General features: G+C 42.3%; 1 protein-coding gene across 1 annotated transcript in view; it reads right to left on the bottom strand.

Moving 5' to 3' along the window:
• Positions 1–14,590, bottom strand: part of ANO10 (anoctamin 10) — a 353,685-nt gene that overhangs the window by 241,532 nt on the left and 97,563 nt on the right. The window contains exons 10-11 of the mRNA XM_073678048.1: positions 13,655–13,846; positions 12,800–12,928 (exon numbers count right to left, since the gene is read on the bottom strand). Coding sequence (XP_073534149.1) covers positions 12,800–12,928; positions 13,655–13,846 — 321 coding nt within the window. The remainder of the gene's footprint in view (positions 1–12,799; positions 12,929–13,654; positions 13,847–14,590) is intronic.

Here is a 14,590-nt window from a genome sequence, read left to right as displayed (position 1 = left end):
GCACCATATTTTCTCATCAGAAATATCAAATGAACACAAACCACAAAGTAAAGTAAAAACCTGCTGCATATTAGGTTGCGTATAACAACCCTCCAACAAATAATGAGGAACCTGCAGAAAAACAAACAGGACAAGAGCCGCTGCCAAAACTATAAATTATTGACATAGCTCCTACTCACTCAGCCTTATTAAATACTACTTCAATGGCTTTCTACTATATAGGATCTTCTATCAACTCTTAACAGTCTATCATGTAAATTTACTCAAACATTCTAAATGATTTATTACAGAATGGATTATCTCATGCTATCGTTACTTGCCAACTCTATCAGGAAGAACCAATCTAATTGTCAAAACGATGTCACCGGCATCATACTGGTAATTAAGAAATGCCTTATAGGTTATGCCATGCTTGTTCTGCCAGGGAGATACTAAACAAGCACTACAATGAATGCAGTACTTCAAAGTTTAGAATAAATTATAATAAGCCCACCAGGAATTGTCGAGACAGGAGGTGGTGCCAACCTAGATGCCCAAAAAGTAATTACAATGTAACCTATAAATATTCATATTCCCTCAGAGTAGTAGGCTGTGTGTACAGATCCCCAGAGCCAGAGCTCAGGAGCACACAATGCCAAGAGCACAATGATTTCGATGACATCGTTACAGAACAGAACATTTAGAGAGACCGTGACGTCCACTGCAGGACCTACGATTGTAGGTGCAGAATAGATGTGGTGGACAATACTAATTTGGACTTTCTATGGGATAAGAAGTTCTAAATTGCACTAAATTGAAGTTCACTAAATTGCGCATGGAAACATGAGAAGCAATGGAATGAAACTGAAAGGGAGAAGATACAGATTAGATATTAGAAAATACTTTTTGACAGTGAAGGTGATCAATGAGTGTAACAGGCTGCCACGAGGGGTGGTGAGTTCTACTTCAATGGAAGTCTTCAAATAGAGGCTGGACAGATATCTGTCTGATATGGTTTAGAGAATCCTGCATTGAGCAGGAGGTTGAATAAGATGACCCTGGAAGTCCCCTCCAACCCTAACATTCTATGAGTCTATGAAATAAAATTCTTACATTTATAGCTAATACATAAGGTTCATTCAGAGGATTTTGGCCAAAAACATAACAATAAATATTGAATGACGCCAGATACAAGCAGAATTAGCAGAAAGGTAACCAATAGAGGTGTTTAAAAAGATTCTCCAAACCTTGATCCTACATCCACGTCAGTACTCGATGGCAGCCAGACCAGAGGCAAACTTCCTCACAATATTGTTGCATTGTTAACCTACCTAGGTGACGACTTACAACCCACAACTTCAGATCTCTACAAGTGGTGGCAAGTGGTGGAATCACCTATCTCTGGAGAGCATACCAGGGAAAGTTACCGAGCGGTGACTTGGCCGAAGAGACGACGGAGGATGGACCGACTGAGTTGAGGAGGATGCTGGACGCGCTAGGAGAGCAGGCCACAGAGATGGAGCAGGCGGCAGTGTTAAACAAATTTCTGGGTGTGCATGTAGCACTACCCCCACCTGCCCCATCGCAGATGACAGTGGATAATAGGAGAGAGGGGCCTGCATCTTTAAGGTACCAGGATATACCACAGTTTACTGAGGACACCTCAGATATTGATGAACATCTCCGGTTATTTGAGAACCTCTGCCTGCTGCATGAGGTGTCAGTCAGTGACTGGCCCAGATTTTTGAGCTTTGGCCTGACCGGAAAAGCAAGAGAGGCTTTTAATAACTTGTCTTTTGGGGATCAGAGATGTTACTCTACCATTCGCAGTGCATTACTAGAGAGGTATGCCATAACGCCGGAAACCTATCGGAGGAAGTTTCGGGAGACTAACAAGCCTGTTGCACACACGCATTGGGAGTTTGCTAACACACTACGTACGGCATGTACTCGGTGGACAGAAGGACTAAGGGCTCGGGAAGCAGAACATGTAATGGATATAGTTATGCTGGAACAATTTATGCCAAAGCTCCCAGGTAATTTAAAAGAATGGGTGGCAGACAGAAAACCACTCAGCCTGGACGAGGCTGCAAGATTAGCTGATGATTGGTCTGCTAATCGCCAAGGGCAACATGGAAGTACAGCCCCAGTGAGTCAGGAACAGGATTTTACAGGGAGGCCATCGAGACCCATGGATTGGCCAGATGAGGAACTGCAGGGATTTTGGACTTCACAAAGAGGTGGAGGTTTCCCAAGCCCCCAAGTTTGGTCTGTGTTGGGGCGAGGAGGGCTAAACTGCCATAACTGTGGCCACATGGGGCATTTTGCCAGGGAATGCTGGGAACGTTCTAGCCCACATCACAACCTAGGACGAGGATTGGTGTGCCACTGGGCCAATGTCGTAAACCAAAGCCAAAGACCGGTTCTCACTGCTTCAGCCGAGAGGGAGTGGCACTATCTGCAGACTAACCTCCCACCTGTGGTGAGTAATACACAAAATGCAATGACTGTCACAATGAAGGAATGTAATCTGGGGGAGGTAAATTACATCAGGGAGGAGGCCCAGGGACTTCGGGACACTGGATCTACTCTCACCCTGGTCAACCCAGATACTGCTCCCCCAGAGCTCCCTTTACCAGGCCGCCAAGTGACCATCCCCCTAACTGGGTGTCAGCACTGTGGGGTTGGTCGAAATGGATACAAGTTTGGTTCTCATCGGGCACGTGCCGAGTTTCCCAGGACAAACTGGTGATCAGGGGGAGGATATGGAGGACCCCGTGGAAGGGACAGACCCCTGATCCAGCGAACTAAATACAGCGTCCTCGTCTCAGGGCTTCCCCCATCGGGAAGTTGGCAGGATCTGAAAGACCATATGAGAGAAGCTGGAGATGTCTATTACACTGACGTATACCAGGGTGGAATGGGTACTGTGGAGTATATTCGCAAGAACGACATGGAATATGCTTTGAGGAAACTGGATGATACAAAGTTTCATTCTCATAAAGGCAAGACCTCTTACATTCGTGTCCGTGCTGAAAAAGTGGGGGAGGTATGCGAGGAGCTGCCCACTTACTAAAGACTATGATACTTTTCCAGCAATGGACCACCATTTTTGTCAATATTATTATTATGTTTTATTAGTGATTTACTAGTTACGTTTTATATAGTTCTGCTAACTTGTCAGTATGTGCACTAGATTCACTTGTAAAATGTCCAGCATTCCACTAATCTGTATCTCAGGATATCTGTATCTCAGGAGTATCTAACCATTGTTCCAACAGCCAATAATCTCATTATGTCTGTGTAGATTGTAGACACAGTGGAGCCGTCATCACAGGGGGTCTTACATGCAGTCTCAGATGAAGGCTTCTAGAATATTCTTCATTGTTTTTAGCTAACAGTAAATGCTTAAGGGGGAGGGTGATCACTTCTGACCTGGGAGGGAGGGGACTGATCCCAATGAAAGAAAGGAGAGTCATGTTTTAGGAAGTGTTGTGTGGAAGGATTGAAGGAAGAGGATGGAGACCATGGACTTGGAAGGAAGGATGGATAAACATGTTACCCTTATGGATTATGTCGTTTGGCTTTAAACTTTCTTAAAAGGACTGCTGCTGCTGGATACCTGTGCTTTCATCATTTTATCCGCCGTCTAGAGGATCATGGACTGTGGCTACAGACTATACTGGCTGGAGATAGGAAATCTGTGGGCCAACCAAAAGTTGGGAGACAGTGAGTATGGCCTTATACAAAGCCAGTGGAACTACTGAACCCAGATTGGGAACTTGAGGACTGAGAGAACTGTATTTTGGCCATTTACTTGGAATTGCTGCATTACCATGGAGGTGATTAATAAAATATTGTTGCATCGTTAACCCGCCAAGGTGATTACTTACAACCCACAATCTCAGAACTTTACAGTAGCAATGGTCAGACCACCACCGAATAACATTTCTATGGGGTAACCTCTTTAATGGAGACAGCAGAGGCAATCTGTCCATTAAGTGTTTACTTGGATGCCGAGAAAATATTCGTATTTTCCAATGATGTACCATTAGTTGGTGATTTGGATTCATAAACGTTCTTCAAGACAACACTGATGCTAATAGTAGAAGGGGACATGATGACATCAAAATTTTTCAGGTTTATAGCCTATAGCTTGATTTGATTATCTATGCATAGAAGATATTAAGACCTCTGTGCATATATAGCATTAACCAATATGTGCTAAACTAGCACTTTTGTGGCATCAGATCAGACTAATTAGCCATTGGTTCCCATGCGCATCAAACTATTTACAAGTGCATATAGATCTTTCAGAGACACGTCCAGTAATACCTATACATGGCCAGTCCATCCCTCCGTTACTGAGAGATTAGCGCTTGAATGAGACTACAAATGAGACTGAAGAAATATTTGTAGATCTGAAACCTTTGTCACTTCAGCTCTATTTCCCGCCCAGCCCCATCTCCTCCTGCTTGACTCACGGCACCTTTGCCTGAAGTCACACAGAATAGACGCTGTCAGTCAAGCAGGAGGCGGAAGCAGTGCCAGGACTGTGGAGTTGGAGTCGGAGCCCATTTTGATGGAGTCGGTATAAAATAGACCAACTCCGACTTCTAAAATATATAATAAATTGGGTACAGCAGTTCAATGCAGTTTGTGGGGAATATTTTTTCATACGAATTTAGGAAAGTTATGAAATATCCGTCCTATTCCTGATCTAAGGGTCTAGACTTTTAGCTGAGATAAATCTGTGCTACAGTAAATTTATCACTTAAACATGAGCCATGTATGAGGGAGTCGGAGTCGTGGAGTCGGTGTTATGGAAATTGAGGAGTCAGAGTCTTGTCCACCGAAACGCGTTGTGTGTGTTAATAAATCAGGACATTTTAATTTAATTTTTGCCCTGTTATTGGCACTCTGATACCGCTATTCACATTCACTGATTGTTTTTTTTTTTCCCCAGGTTGGGGTGCGGTAGAGCTGCCTCCATTTACCTGTTCATCCACCTGAGGGATGAAGATAATTAAGTAGTCACTACCTTGGTTTCCAAGCTGCGCTGCCCTAACCCCTCCGGAACGCTGCCGGGAGTGGTGGTGAAGCTGGGCGTCCATCTTGGCGGTAAGCGCAACTAACCTGATCATGTGACTCACCATCGTGAGATCAGGATCTGTGAACGCCGCTGAAAGCAAATGATGGCCACGAACGGAGCGCAGCCTGTGGAGCTTTACACTGGGGTTGTGCAGAGGTGCACAACTCCATAAGGTTTGTAGCCATTCCCAAACCCCCCTACATATTTTATTACTGAGTCACCCATTGTGCCCTGTTCTCTTTCTTTACATATAGAGTCGAAGGTTTGGCTTACCGACTCCACAGCCCTGGGTAGAACTGGGCATGGAATAGAGCTGGAGTGACAGAGGCTTCAGATCTACAAATAGCTGTTCAGTCACACTTGCATATTGATTCATACGCTGATTTCTCAGTAACAGAGCAACGGACTGGCCATGTAAAGTTATTGCTGGACTTGTCTTTGAAAGAGCTACATGGGCATATAAATAGTTTGGGGGTGAAATCCTGCTGACAGATTCCCCTTGAGAATTGACTTGCTTGCTATTAAACCAGCAGATATGGGGCTGGTCTGCAGGTAATAGTGTTCTGATGCCATGCAGGGCCCGCAATGAGAGCCCCACTGCCGGGAAGAAAGGAACATTATTCCTCCTGGCAGGCTTGCTCTTTCAGTCACGGCCGGCACTAATGGTTACAGCCACCGCTCATTATACACAGAGAGGTGACTGAAACCGTTCCGGCATCATCCTTGTGACTGAAAGAGTGAGCCTGCCTGGAGGAATAAAGTTAATTTCCTCCCAGCAACGGGGATCTCAGTGCAGGTGCTGCTCAGTGTCAGAACGCCATTAACCTGCAGATTAACCCCATATCTGCAGGCTAAGAGAGTTATTTCACATGACAGGTTCCTTTAATAAGAAGAGTCATGGCAATGAGAAAATGCTATTTACTTCCCCTGGAATTAATATTATGCCCAAGCAGTGTATATTTTCTATAACCAGTGCTTCATGAAAATCAGAAAAACATCAGTCCTTAAACAATGATGGCTGCATAACCATTTATCCTGTACTAGTCAATGAATCGATATTCTCTTCCTTAGTTAGGGAAAGCTTATCAATTAGGTCTATCAGAGGGAAGCGATCTATGTCCATCCATTTACTGCACCCATCCATCTATCTTACATTCTGCTGTACACTGCGTTAATCGGATAGAATTCTGCATTCGCAAAAAGAAGTAAAAAAGTATATATATCTCATGCACTTTCAGCTTCCAGAAAGCGAGCAGAAACATGCCGAGAGCACCTGCGAGATCGAGCCATTCTCCAGGAAAAAAAGAAAAGAAAATCAAGAGACTGCTGGGCACCGCAAACAAAGTATTCATACAACGCTGCCAAGCTCAGCTGTGGATTAGAGATTTGGTCATTAAAATACGCACTTCACAATTAACTTGCAATGAAATATGAGGGTCCTGGAGAAATTGCAAAGATGGAATAATATTTTTCCATGATTGGCAGCCCTTTTCAAGACACTTAAGTAGGCGCTGAGAAAGCAGACGGGAAGGAAGAAATAGGTTGATTTAAATCATTTGTGGCGCTGATTAACCTTCTCAAAGATTCAGAATTCATTATCAGGCTTGCTAAACTGACACACGCTGCCATCGCTGGGCCAAGCAACTGCTCCATTTCCATGGCTACAATCCTCGCGCTGGCAGGTAGTTTTTTTTCTTTTCTAGACAGCAAAAACAATGTCAGATCAGGATATAACAGCTTGATATGAAATATATCCAACCGCAGACTCCAAGGGTATAAGGAACCCGGATTATTTGTGACTTTGGCTAGAGGGGTGGAAGGAAAAGCAGCACAAGATGAACAGTGCAACATAAACCGAGGACCCGGATATACATATTACTCAATTATCATGATATACAGGACTATCTAACCTCTGTGACACTGTCTGGGCATTTTATTAGCCCCAGAAGAGAGATAAATTGAGTAATAAATATGTCTGCCTTCTTTATTTAGATCACCATGTTCGGGATGAAGGTCCTGGGAAACGCAGTGTAATGACTGGAACGTACTTAATGTAAAGCTGGGATTGTCTTCAAGTCAATAAATACTAGTAAGGGCTCATGTACACCGCCCTAGTATGGCTCCCCAGAGGTACTACTATAGAGTACATTCTACCGCAGTGTACCAGTTCATATTAAAATGAGTCGGTCAGCACAAAATGACTATTCAAACCAAGTACAGGCGCCCGGTGCACCCTTGGTGTGGCCAAATGATTAAGTGCACCTTCCCACCAACTTGTTTCCCCTCTATCTCCACCTCCCCTCTTTTTTGATTGACAGCTCTGGCTTTATAGAGCCAGAGAAGGGTGGAGATAAATGGAAACCAAGTAGGAAAAAGGTGAACTTAAACATTTGGCCACACCAAGGGTGCACTGAGCGCCTGTACTTGGTTTGAATACTCATTCTGCGTATAACCAAGCAGGTGCTATACCCCATGATCACTGACAGAGTCCCAAAGACTGATAGATCACAGTGATATTACCGTTTTACTACAGAGAATTAGCTATTACTAAATACTGGCCATCTGTGAAGAAGTCGGAGTCGCAATGTGGAAAAATAAAGAAGATGGAACCTTGGCTCATCGACTCCACAATTCTGGTAGTAGGGAACGGCACAGTTTGGTTCAACAGTTGCTTTATCAGAGAGCGGTCACAGCATCAACTATTTTGGCAGTAAACTCATACCTCCCAACTTTTAAAAACAAGAAAGAGGAATACATAAAGAGGCAATATGGTGCCATATCAATTTTTATATTCCCCCAATGCATAGTATGAGGCCCCCATGGTATACATACATAGCTTTGCCACATCAATGAACACACAGCTCTGCTACATCAATACACACACAGCTCTGCTACATCAATACACACACAGCTCTGCTACATCAATACACACACAGCTCTGGTACATCAATACACACCCAGCTCTGCTACATCAATACACACCCAATTCTTCTACATCAATAGACACATAGAGCTCTAATACATCAATACACACACAGCTCTGCTACATCAATACAAAGGCATGCACACAGCTCTGCTATGGCAATAAGTACACACACATGCGTTACCTGTATCTGGCTCCTCTTCTCTTTATTCACTGTCAGTCACATGACCAGAGAATGTCATGTGACACAAAGGTCCTGGCAGGTCCTTCTCTCTTTACAAAGAATGAGGGGTGGAAAAGGGACCTTTCAGCTCTTTCCTCCACCGTTATATTCAACTGCATCAGTGACCTTAGGACACAGCTGATGTTCGGACTTAGCCCTGATCTACTGGGACAGCTCCCCAAATTCGGGACAGTCCCACTGGATGTGAGATATATGGGATGTATGGCTAAATGGGTTAAATTTATTGTTAAGAGAGGTCAGTATGGTTAAAAGAAATGCCTAGTCAGCCAATCACGGCCTCAGATGAGTGGACACTGTAGTCAGTCATTGGCTGAGCAGGCATTTCCAGACTGTCACGGATGGACCATGGAAAAACTGACTAGCAGAGACCGATTGGCACGTGCAGCTGATCGGGGAGGGTGAGCAGCAGTTCTGCAGGCAGGCGGTTTTGCAGATTTCTGCTTTCAGCAGAATCATTTAGCACTCAGACCCTGTGGGATAATGCACTATTGCATATATGACATAGAGCAATTATTATCTGCATCATCACAACATGGAGAATTACAGGCAAGAACTGAGAGGTAACATTACAGTCCAGAGAGGAACCACATGCATTAAACTATGTCTTCTCTAGATGTCCCTCCAATCAGAAGCCTGCAGGTGTTGTATACTCCACCATTACAGTGTGTAGATAGACTGTACACTACATTAGTACCAGGCCATGAAGCCTCAGCAGTACCTCAAAATGGCTCAGATTTAATAAAAAGATTTCTAGAAATATTCTGTCAGATTGATATGGGAAACAATGAGGCATGCACCATCAGAATACATATATACAGAAATGATCACCGCACATTGAGCACTCACAACTCCAAGTACATAGGAACTAAGGCTTGTCACAATAAAACGCGAAAAACTATAAATGAGTTTTCAGTAGAGATGCAAACAATAGTTTTTCTTGCTATGCGAAAGTGCATGATACCAGATCAATCTAAAATGTCTTTCCCACTTTTCAATTACTGGTATACGTCATACTCAATAGGTCTGATGCGCATGTACATACATAATAATAATAATAATAATGAGAAACATTTTTCATGCAAATCTACTTCCAGCGTGATAAACATGGAACCTTATAAACTCCAGAAGACAATTATTGTATCATATGGGAGTAAATTAGATTAATCCATTTATTTCAATCATCTTCCCCAAAAAATGTTACTCTTACATGAAGGTCACTTAGATTAACAGCCCGTGTAATTTCTGTGCCTTCTTCTCCTTGCCTTCACTACACAGAGGGATGGTGGTTAAGTGGCCATGACACTTCCATATTGACAATGCATTGCAAATAAATCCATCTTGCTTCACTCAATCCAAAACTGCTCGAGCAGCCAGAGAAACACTTAGCACAGATTGCAAACACTTGCATTTCATCTGTGGTAAAATGATGCACTGCGTTCCTTCCAAGGATCATTACAAAGATCTGTCACCATCTAGATATTGATGGCAAGCTGATTGAGTTGGCAGGTATCGCTAGTCACAACTGACATTAACATATATTGTAAAATAAAGATCAGAATTTGAAAATACTGATTTTTCTCAACATTTTTTCTTTACACGAATTCTAAGTTCGTAAAATATCTTAAAGGGGCTGTCCGGGACTTTACCATTGATGACCTATACTTAGGATAGGTCATCAATTTCTGATCGATGTGGATGCAACACTCACCGGTGTTGGTGGCTGCCGGAACTGCTCAGTTATGGACCGCACAGCTCCGTTGACTGTATAGTGGCCGCGGCCTTGTACTGCACATCCGCCCTCTATTCAAATCAATGGGGGAGGGCGCGGAGGTGCAGTACCCGGCCGCCGCCACTATTCCGTTCCATAACTGAAATAGACCTATAGTAGAAGTATCACCTAATCGTATCGTAATAAAGATATAAGGGTTCTGCACCGAAAGGATACAAAAACATATAGGGAGAGTGTGAACACTGAACCAATCATGTAAACTACAAAACTTTTGTCAAAAAAAATAAAAAATAAATACAGGACAATTTTATGACATTTGAAGAAGTGAATCAGCATCAGTGTTTTTTGTCTTTTTGCTGTGTTTTCCATGGACACACTGTATTAATTTAAGGCTATTTATACGTCTGACTTTTGTGGGTCTTCAGGATGGTCCATTTAAAAGAATGGAGACATGTCCTACTCAAGAGAACGGGCTCATGAAAAAAAAGGAACAGCACAAAAATGTCATCCATGTGCTGTGAGTTTTTCATGTAACAATTGCCTTGCCACCCTCGGAAAACCCCTTCTGTTCTTTCTAACGTACATGAAAAGCCGAAGACATATGTATTGTAAAAACAGGCACATGGAACTCAATTGGATGAAATGGATACGCCATAAGTGTATGAGACAGTCGTAAACAGACGACCCAATGATTTAATCCCTTACTGACATAAGATGTACTGATATGCATGGAGCGGGCTCAAGAGCTGAACCTGCACCATATCATGCCACTCAGCCAGCATCGGTATGTAAAAGCAGAGATCAGAGCTGCTGTTAACCACTAAGATGCAACTCTCAATCTCTGACAGGATCATTTAAGGAGTGTAGTCCGGAAGATGTGCCATCCAATGTGTTCATGGGCCCACCACAACGTGGTCGCGTGGTGCCAATGTGTTATCCTGGCTGCAAGCCTCCTTGTCGGTACTCCTAAGATGCCCACCCACAGGAGAAAATTATTTTAGCTATATTCTACAATATTGTAGTATTACAATGTACAGAACAAGAGATGAGACAATTTCAAGTTCACTAAGTGGCTAAAAAATATATATGAAACTTTGAATCTCCCAAATTTCCACCTTTAAAAAAAAATATTAAAAAAATAAATATATTTGGTACTGCCGTGTCTGTAAATGTCCAATCTATCAAAATATAAAATTAACCAATTATTGTAAAAGCCTTAATGAGAAAAAAAAAAACAGAAAACCAGACTTGCAACTTTTTGGTCACCACAAAAACGAGCCATAATATAGGTCTATTGACGGAAAAATGAAACAGTCATGGGTTTCAAAAAATGATGACAAACCATTTTTTATGGAAATTTCAAACTTTTTTTCTACTACTTAAATATTTAAAAAAAACGTTAACAAGTTAGGTATTGGCGTAATCATACTGACATGGGGAATGTTTTTACATCCATTTTGTAGTATAGTAAAATGAATAGTGTCATGGAAAACTTCAACTTATTTTGCATACGGCTATGCTGATGTAAAAATAAAAAAAAATTATGGGTCTTCGAACAGGGTGAGAAAAATAAATGTGCAAAACTGGAACATTTGCCAGGTCATGAAGGGATTAAATGGCCAAGATGTAATAATTAATAATCAGGTGGTGCAGCAAGGAAACTGAACATTTGCTGCCAGATTCTCTCACGCATCACAGCCAATCATTGCCGGCAGTGGCAGTGGGACACGCTGACCAGCTTATCATCAGTGAACCCTCATAACACAAAGATGTTGTTCAAAGAAGACAAACCTATATTTTTCGGAATTTCATTTCCACTATAACTTTTATCATGGGTGCATTTTATAGGTACTTGTTTCTTTTTTTTAATACCATTTATTTATAAAGGTATTACTCTTACCAACAAAGCTCTCTACAGTGCTGCACTGCCCTACATATCTTCCCTCATTTCTGTCTACCACCCTACTCGTCCTCTCCATTCCACTAATGACCCAAGTCTAACATCCTTTATAATTCAACTTCCACTTCCATCTTCAGGACTTCTCTCATGCTGCATCAGTTTTCTAGAATGCACTACCTCAGACAATCCAGTTAATTCCCAGTATCCACAGTTTCAAGCGTGCCCTAAAACACATTTCTTTACTGGCCTATCACCTCATCTCACTAATCTAACTAACTATTCCCTGTTCTCCCTTTCATGCACTGAATAGCACTCTGTATCTGTATTTGTACACATACTGGCTAATGACTGGTTTGTGCAGTGTTATTTGAATGGCAGTACCTTACACCTTTTGTGTCCCCCCTATTTACTCATAGATTGTATTATCTTGTTTGTACACGTACCCTCTGAAATGTAAAGTGCTGCAAAATAGGTTGGTGCTATATGATGGTGCAAAATTATTATTATTTATATGGATTAATAAGTTGAACAAAAAAGAAATTTAAAAAAAAATCAAAACACCTGTCCAAAAGGAAACAAAACATTTTTTGTAAAATTTCAAGGTCAAATAGATCTGACATTTTTATCCTTACAGGCATTTGCTGCTAGATTTATTGTCTTGGCTGAATAACGTACTTTGTATGACCTGTCAGGAGGTGTTGGGGAAGAGATGACTGCTGGAAGCACACGACAGGCGCAGAAAGCGCCTCTGACTCCTAAGTCCTTCCAGCCACTGACTGAGCTGCATACATTTACTAATCAGCTCTGATTACTGCTAGACAGAGCCCAATGGACACAAACAGGTAGAGAAATGTTCTTATCTTATGATCAGTATGATACTAGTGAACACTAGGCAATAAAAGTAATGCATGAAAGCGAGGACTACACCGTACCTCTATGGCCGTCACTGTCAAGAAGAGGTCCAATTTCGAGTCCTGAAACACTGAATGAACTTGTGATGACATCCCGAGAAGGGTACAATTGGTAACTACTGCTATAACCCCCATGGTTTCAAATGCCAACTAAAAAAAGAGAGAAATAATAACGTAGATTCAGTATAGTAGAAGAAAAGGATAGATGAGCATCTTTTACCAACAAGAACCGCAAGCAAAGTTTTGTGATATAAAATTCAGAGAAAAAACACAAATGAAGTTCATTTAAACTCCGTTGGTGTCATTGTATTCTATGGCCTCGTGGGGGATTAATCTGAATCCTGTTTTTAGGGGGGATTCAATCGGAATCTCCGAAAGTACTGTAGAAACACAGTGTGAACAGGGCCTTGGTTAGACCCCTGGCTGCCATAGCAAATTGTGTCAAAGAATCAATGAGGTGACAAAAGGGGTCCCCTCCCTTAGTCTAACCTCTTAGATGCCACAGTCACTAACTATGCAGCAGCGCTTCAGTAGTGCTGCACCCACTGTGCCAATCACAGAGCTTTGCAGCGCCTCCTGGTGGCAGCAGCTATTAAAATGCAGACATTGTTTAAATTGGAAATGGTGATTATAAAGGTAGATACTTTTCTGGGCAGTAAGATGATTGAAGAACCCCCACAGTCATCACTGCCCCACTGTAATAGGGCTACTTATAGGTTGTAGTACACTGCAGGGAAGAGGAGACAGACTTTCTAATCAAGGCCGATTAAAAGAACCATACATATCTCAGGTACTTTAAGTATATACTGAGGAGATGGGGACCTGATAGGCTAATTTAGGAGTACTGATTGGTATTCTACAAGTGTGAATACTTACCATCCATACTCCAATGCTGGAGGAAGGCTCAGCAAAAGGACGTTTAAATACGCGGCACATTTTTAACGCATCGGAGTACAGTTCAGTCACATTGTTAAGGACAGCAAGAATGGCGGCCAGAGGATACACACATGAGAAGAGACTGACATAGCCAAACAACAGGAATAACTCCAAGTAATCGTCAAACGTTCCCTGAAAAGACAAGAGAGCCAATATACAAAATGTTACATAAAAGCCATTATAATGGATGAGAATATTACTGCAACAAACTCAATGCTTCTGCCTGCTGGCAAAGTGTCATGCCACATAGGAGTAAAGGGCTGGACAAACGCTTGTTCTTCTTCTGCCACCTGCTATTTATACTTTTGGTCAGTGGGTGCGAAATACCGGATCTCAAAGCTGCCAACATCACAGCCATCTCTCTGGCAGCAGCAGTCACATAAGGACAGCACTTTCTGTCTGTTATCTGTTAGCAGACACCAATATAGGAGGTCAGAGCTGGAAATTATCCATCTTCCTGCCAGCAGAGGGCACATCACAGGGGTGTGCAAGAGGTACAGCCCTGTACGAACTACTGAAATAAATAGTTGGGGGGGAGTTCTAAAGCTGAAACCTATAACTGAAGGAATTACCCAAAATAGAAAAAATAATAATAGTGCAATGAAGCACGAAATCAAGGCAGACATGAACCAATGAAACCTACAAATGCAGAGTTCTACTCAATGCTGAGGATGAGGGGGTGGCTTGTCCCTGTTTGGCTCACTTGTGGAGGAGGCTTCTTAGACTTTCTCTAACTGGTGTGATGGGGAACAGCTGTGACTACTAGTGGGCATGGGTGAGTCTGACCAGCTGTGACTACTGTGGAGGAGATAGTGGAAGGTTCTATTGTCAGTAATATAGTAGAGCTGCGGTGACTACTAGAAAAGCAGGTAAGGG

Source organism: Phyllobates terribilis, unplaced genomic scaffold, assembly GCF_046119375.1.
Source record: "Phyllobates terribilis strain yellow unplaced genomic scaffold, ASM4611937v1 Scaffold_4__5_contigs__length_816908805, whole genome shotgun sequence".
NCBI lineage: Eukaryota > Metazoa > Chordata > Amphibia > Anura > Dendrobatidae > Phyllobates > Phyllobates terribilis.
The sequence above is the reverse complement of the archived record's forward strand: the minus strand, read 5'-3'. Positions and strand labels throughout refer to the sequence as shown.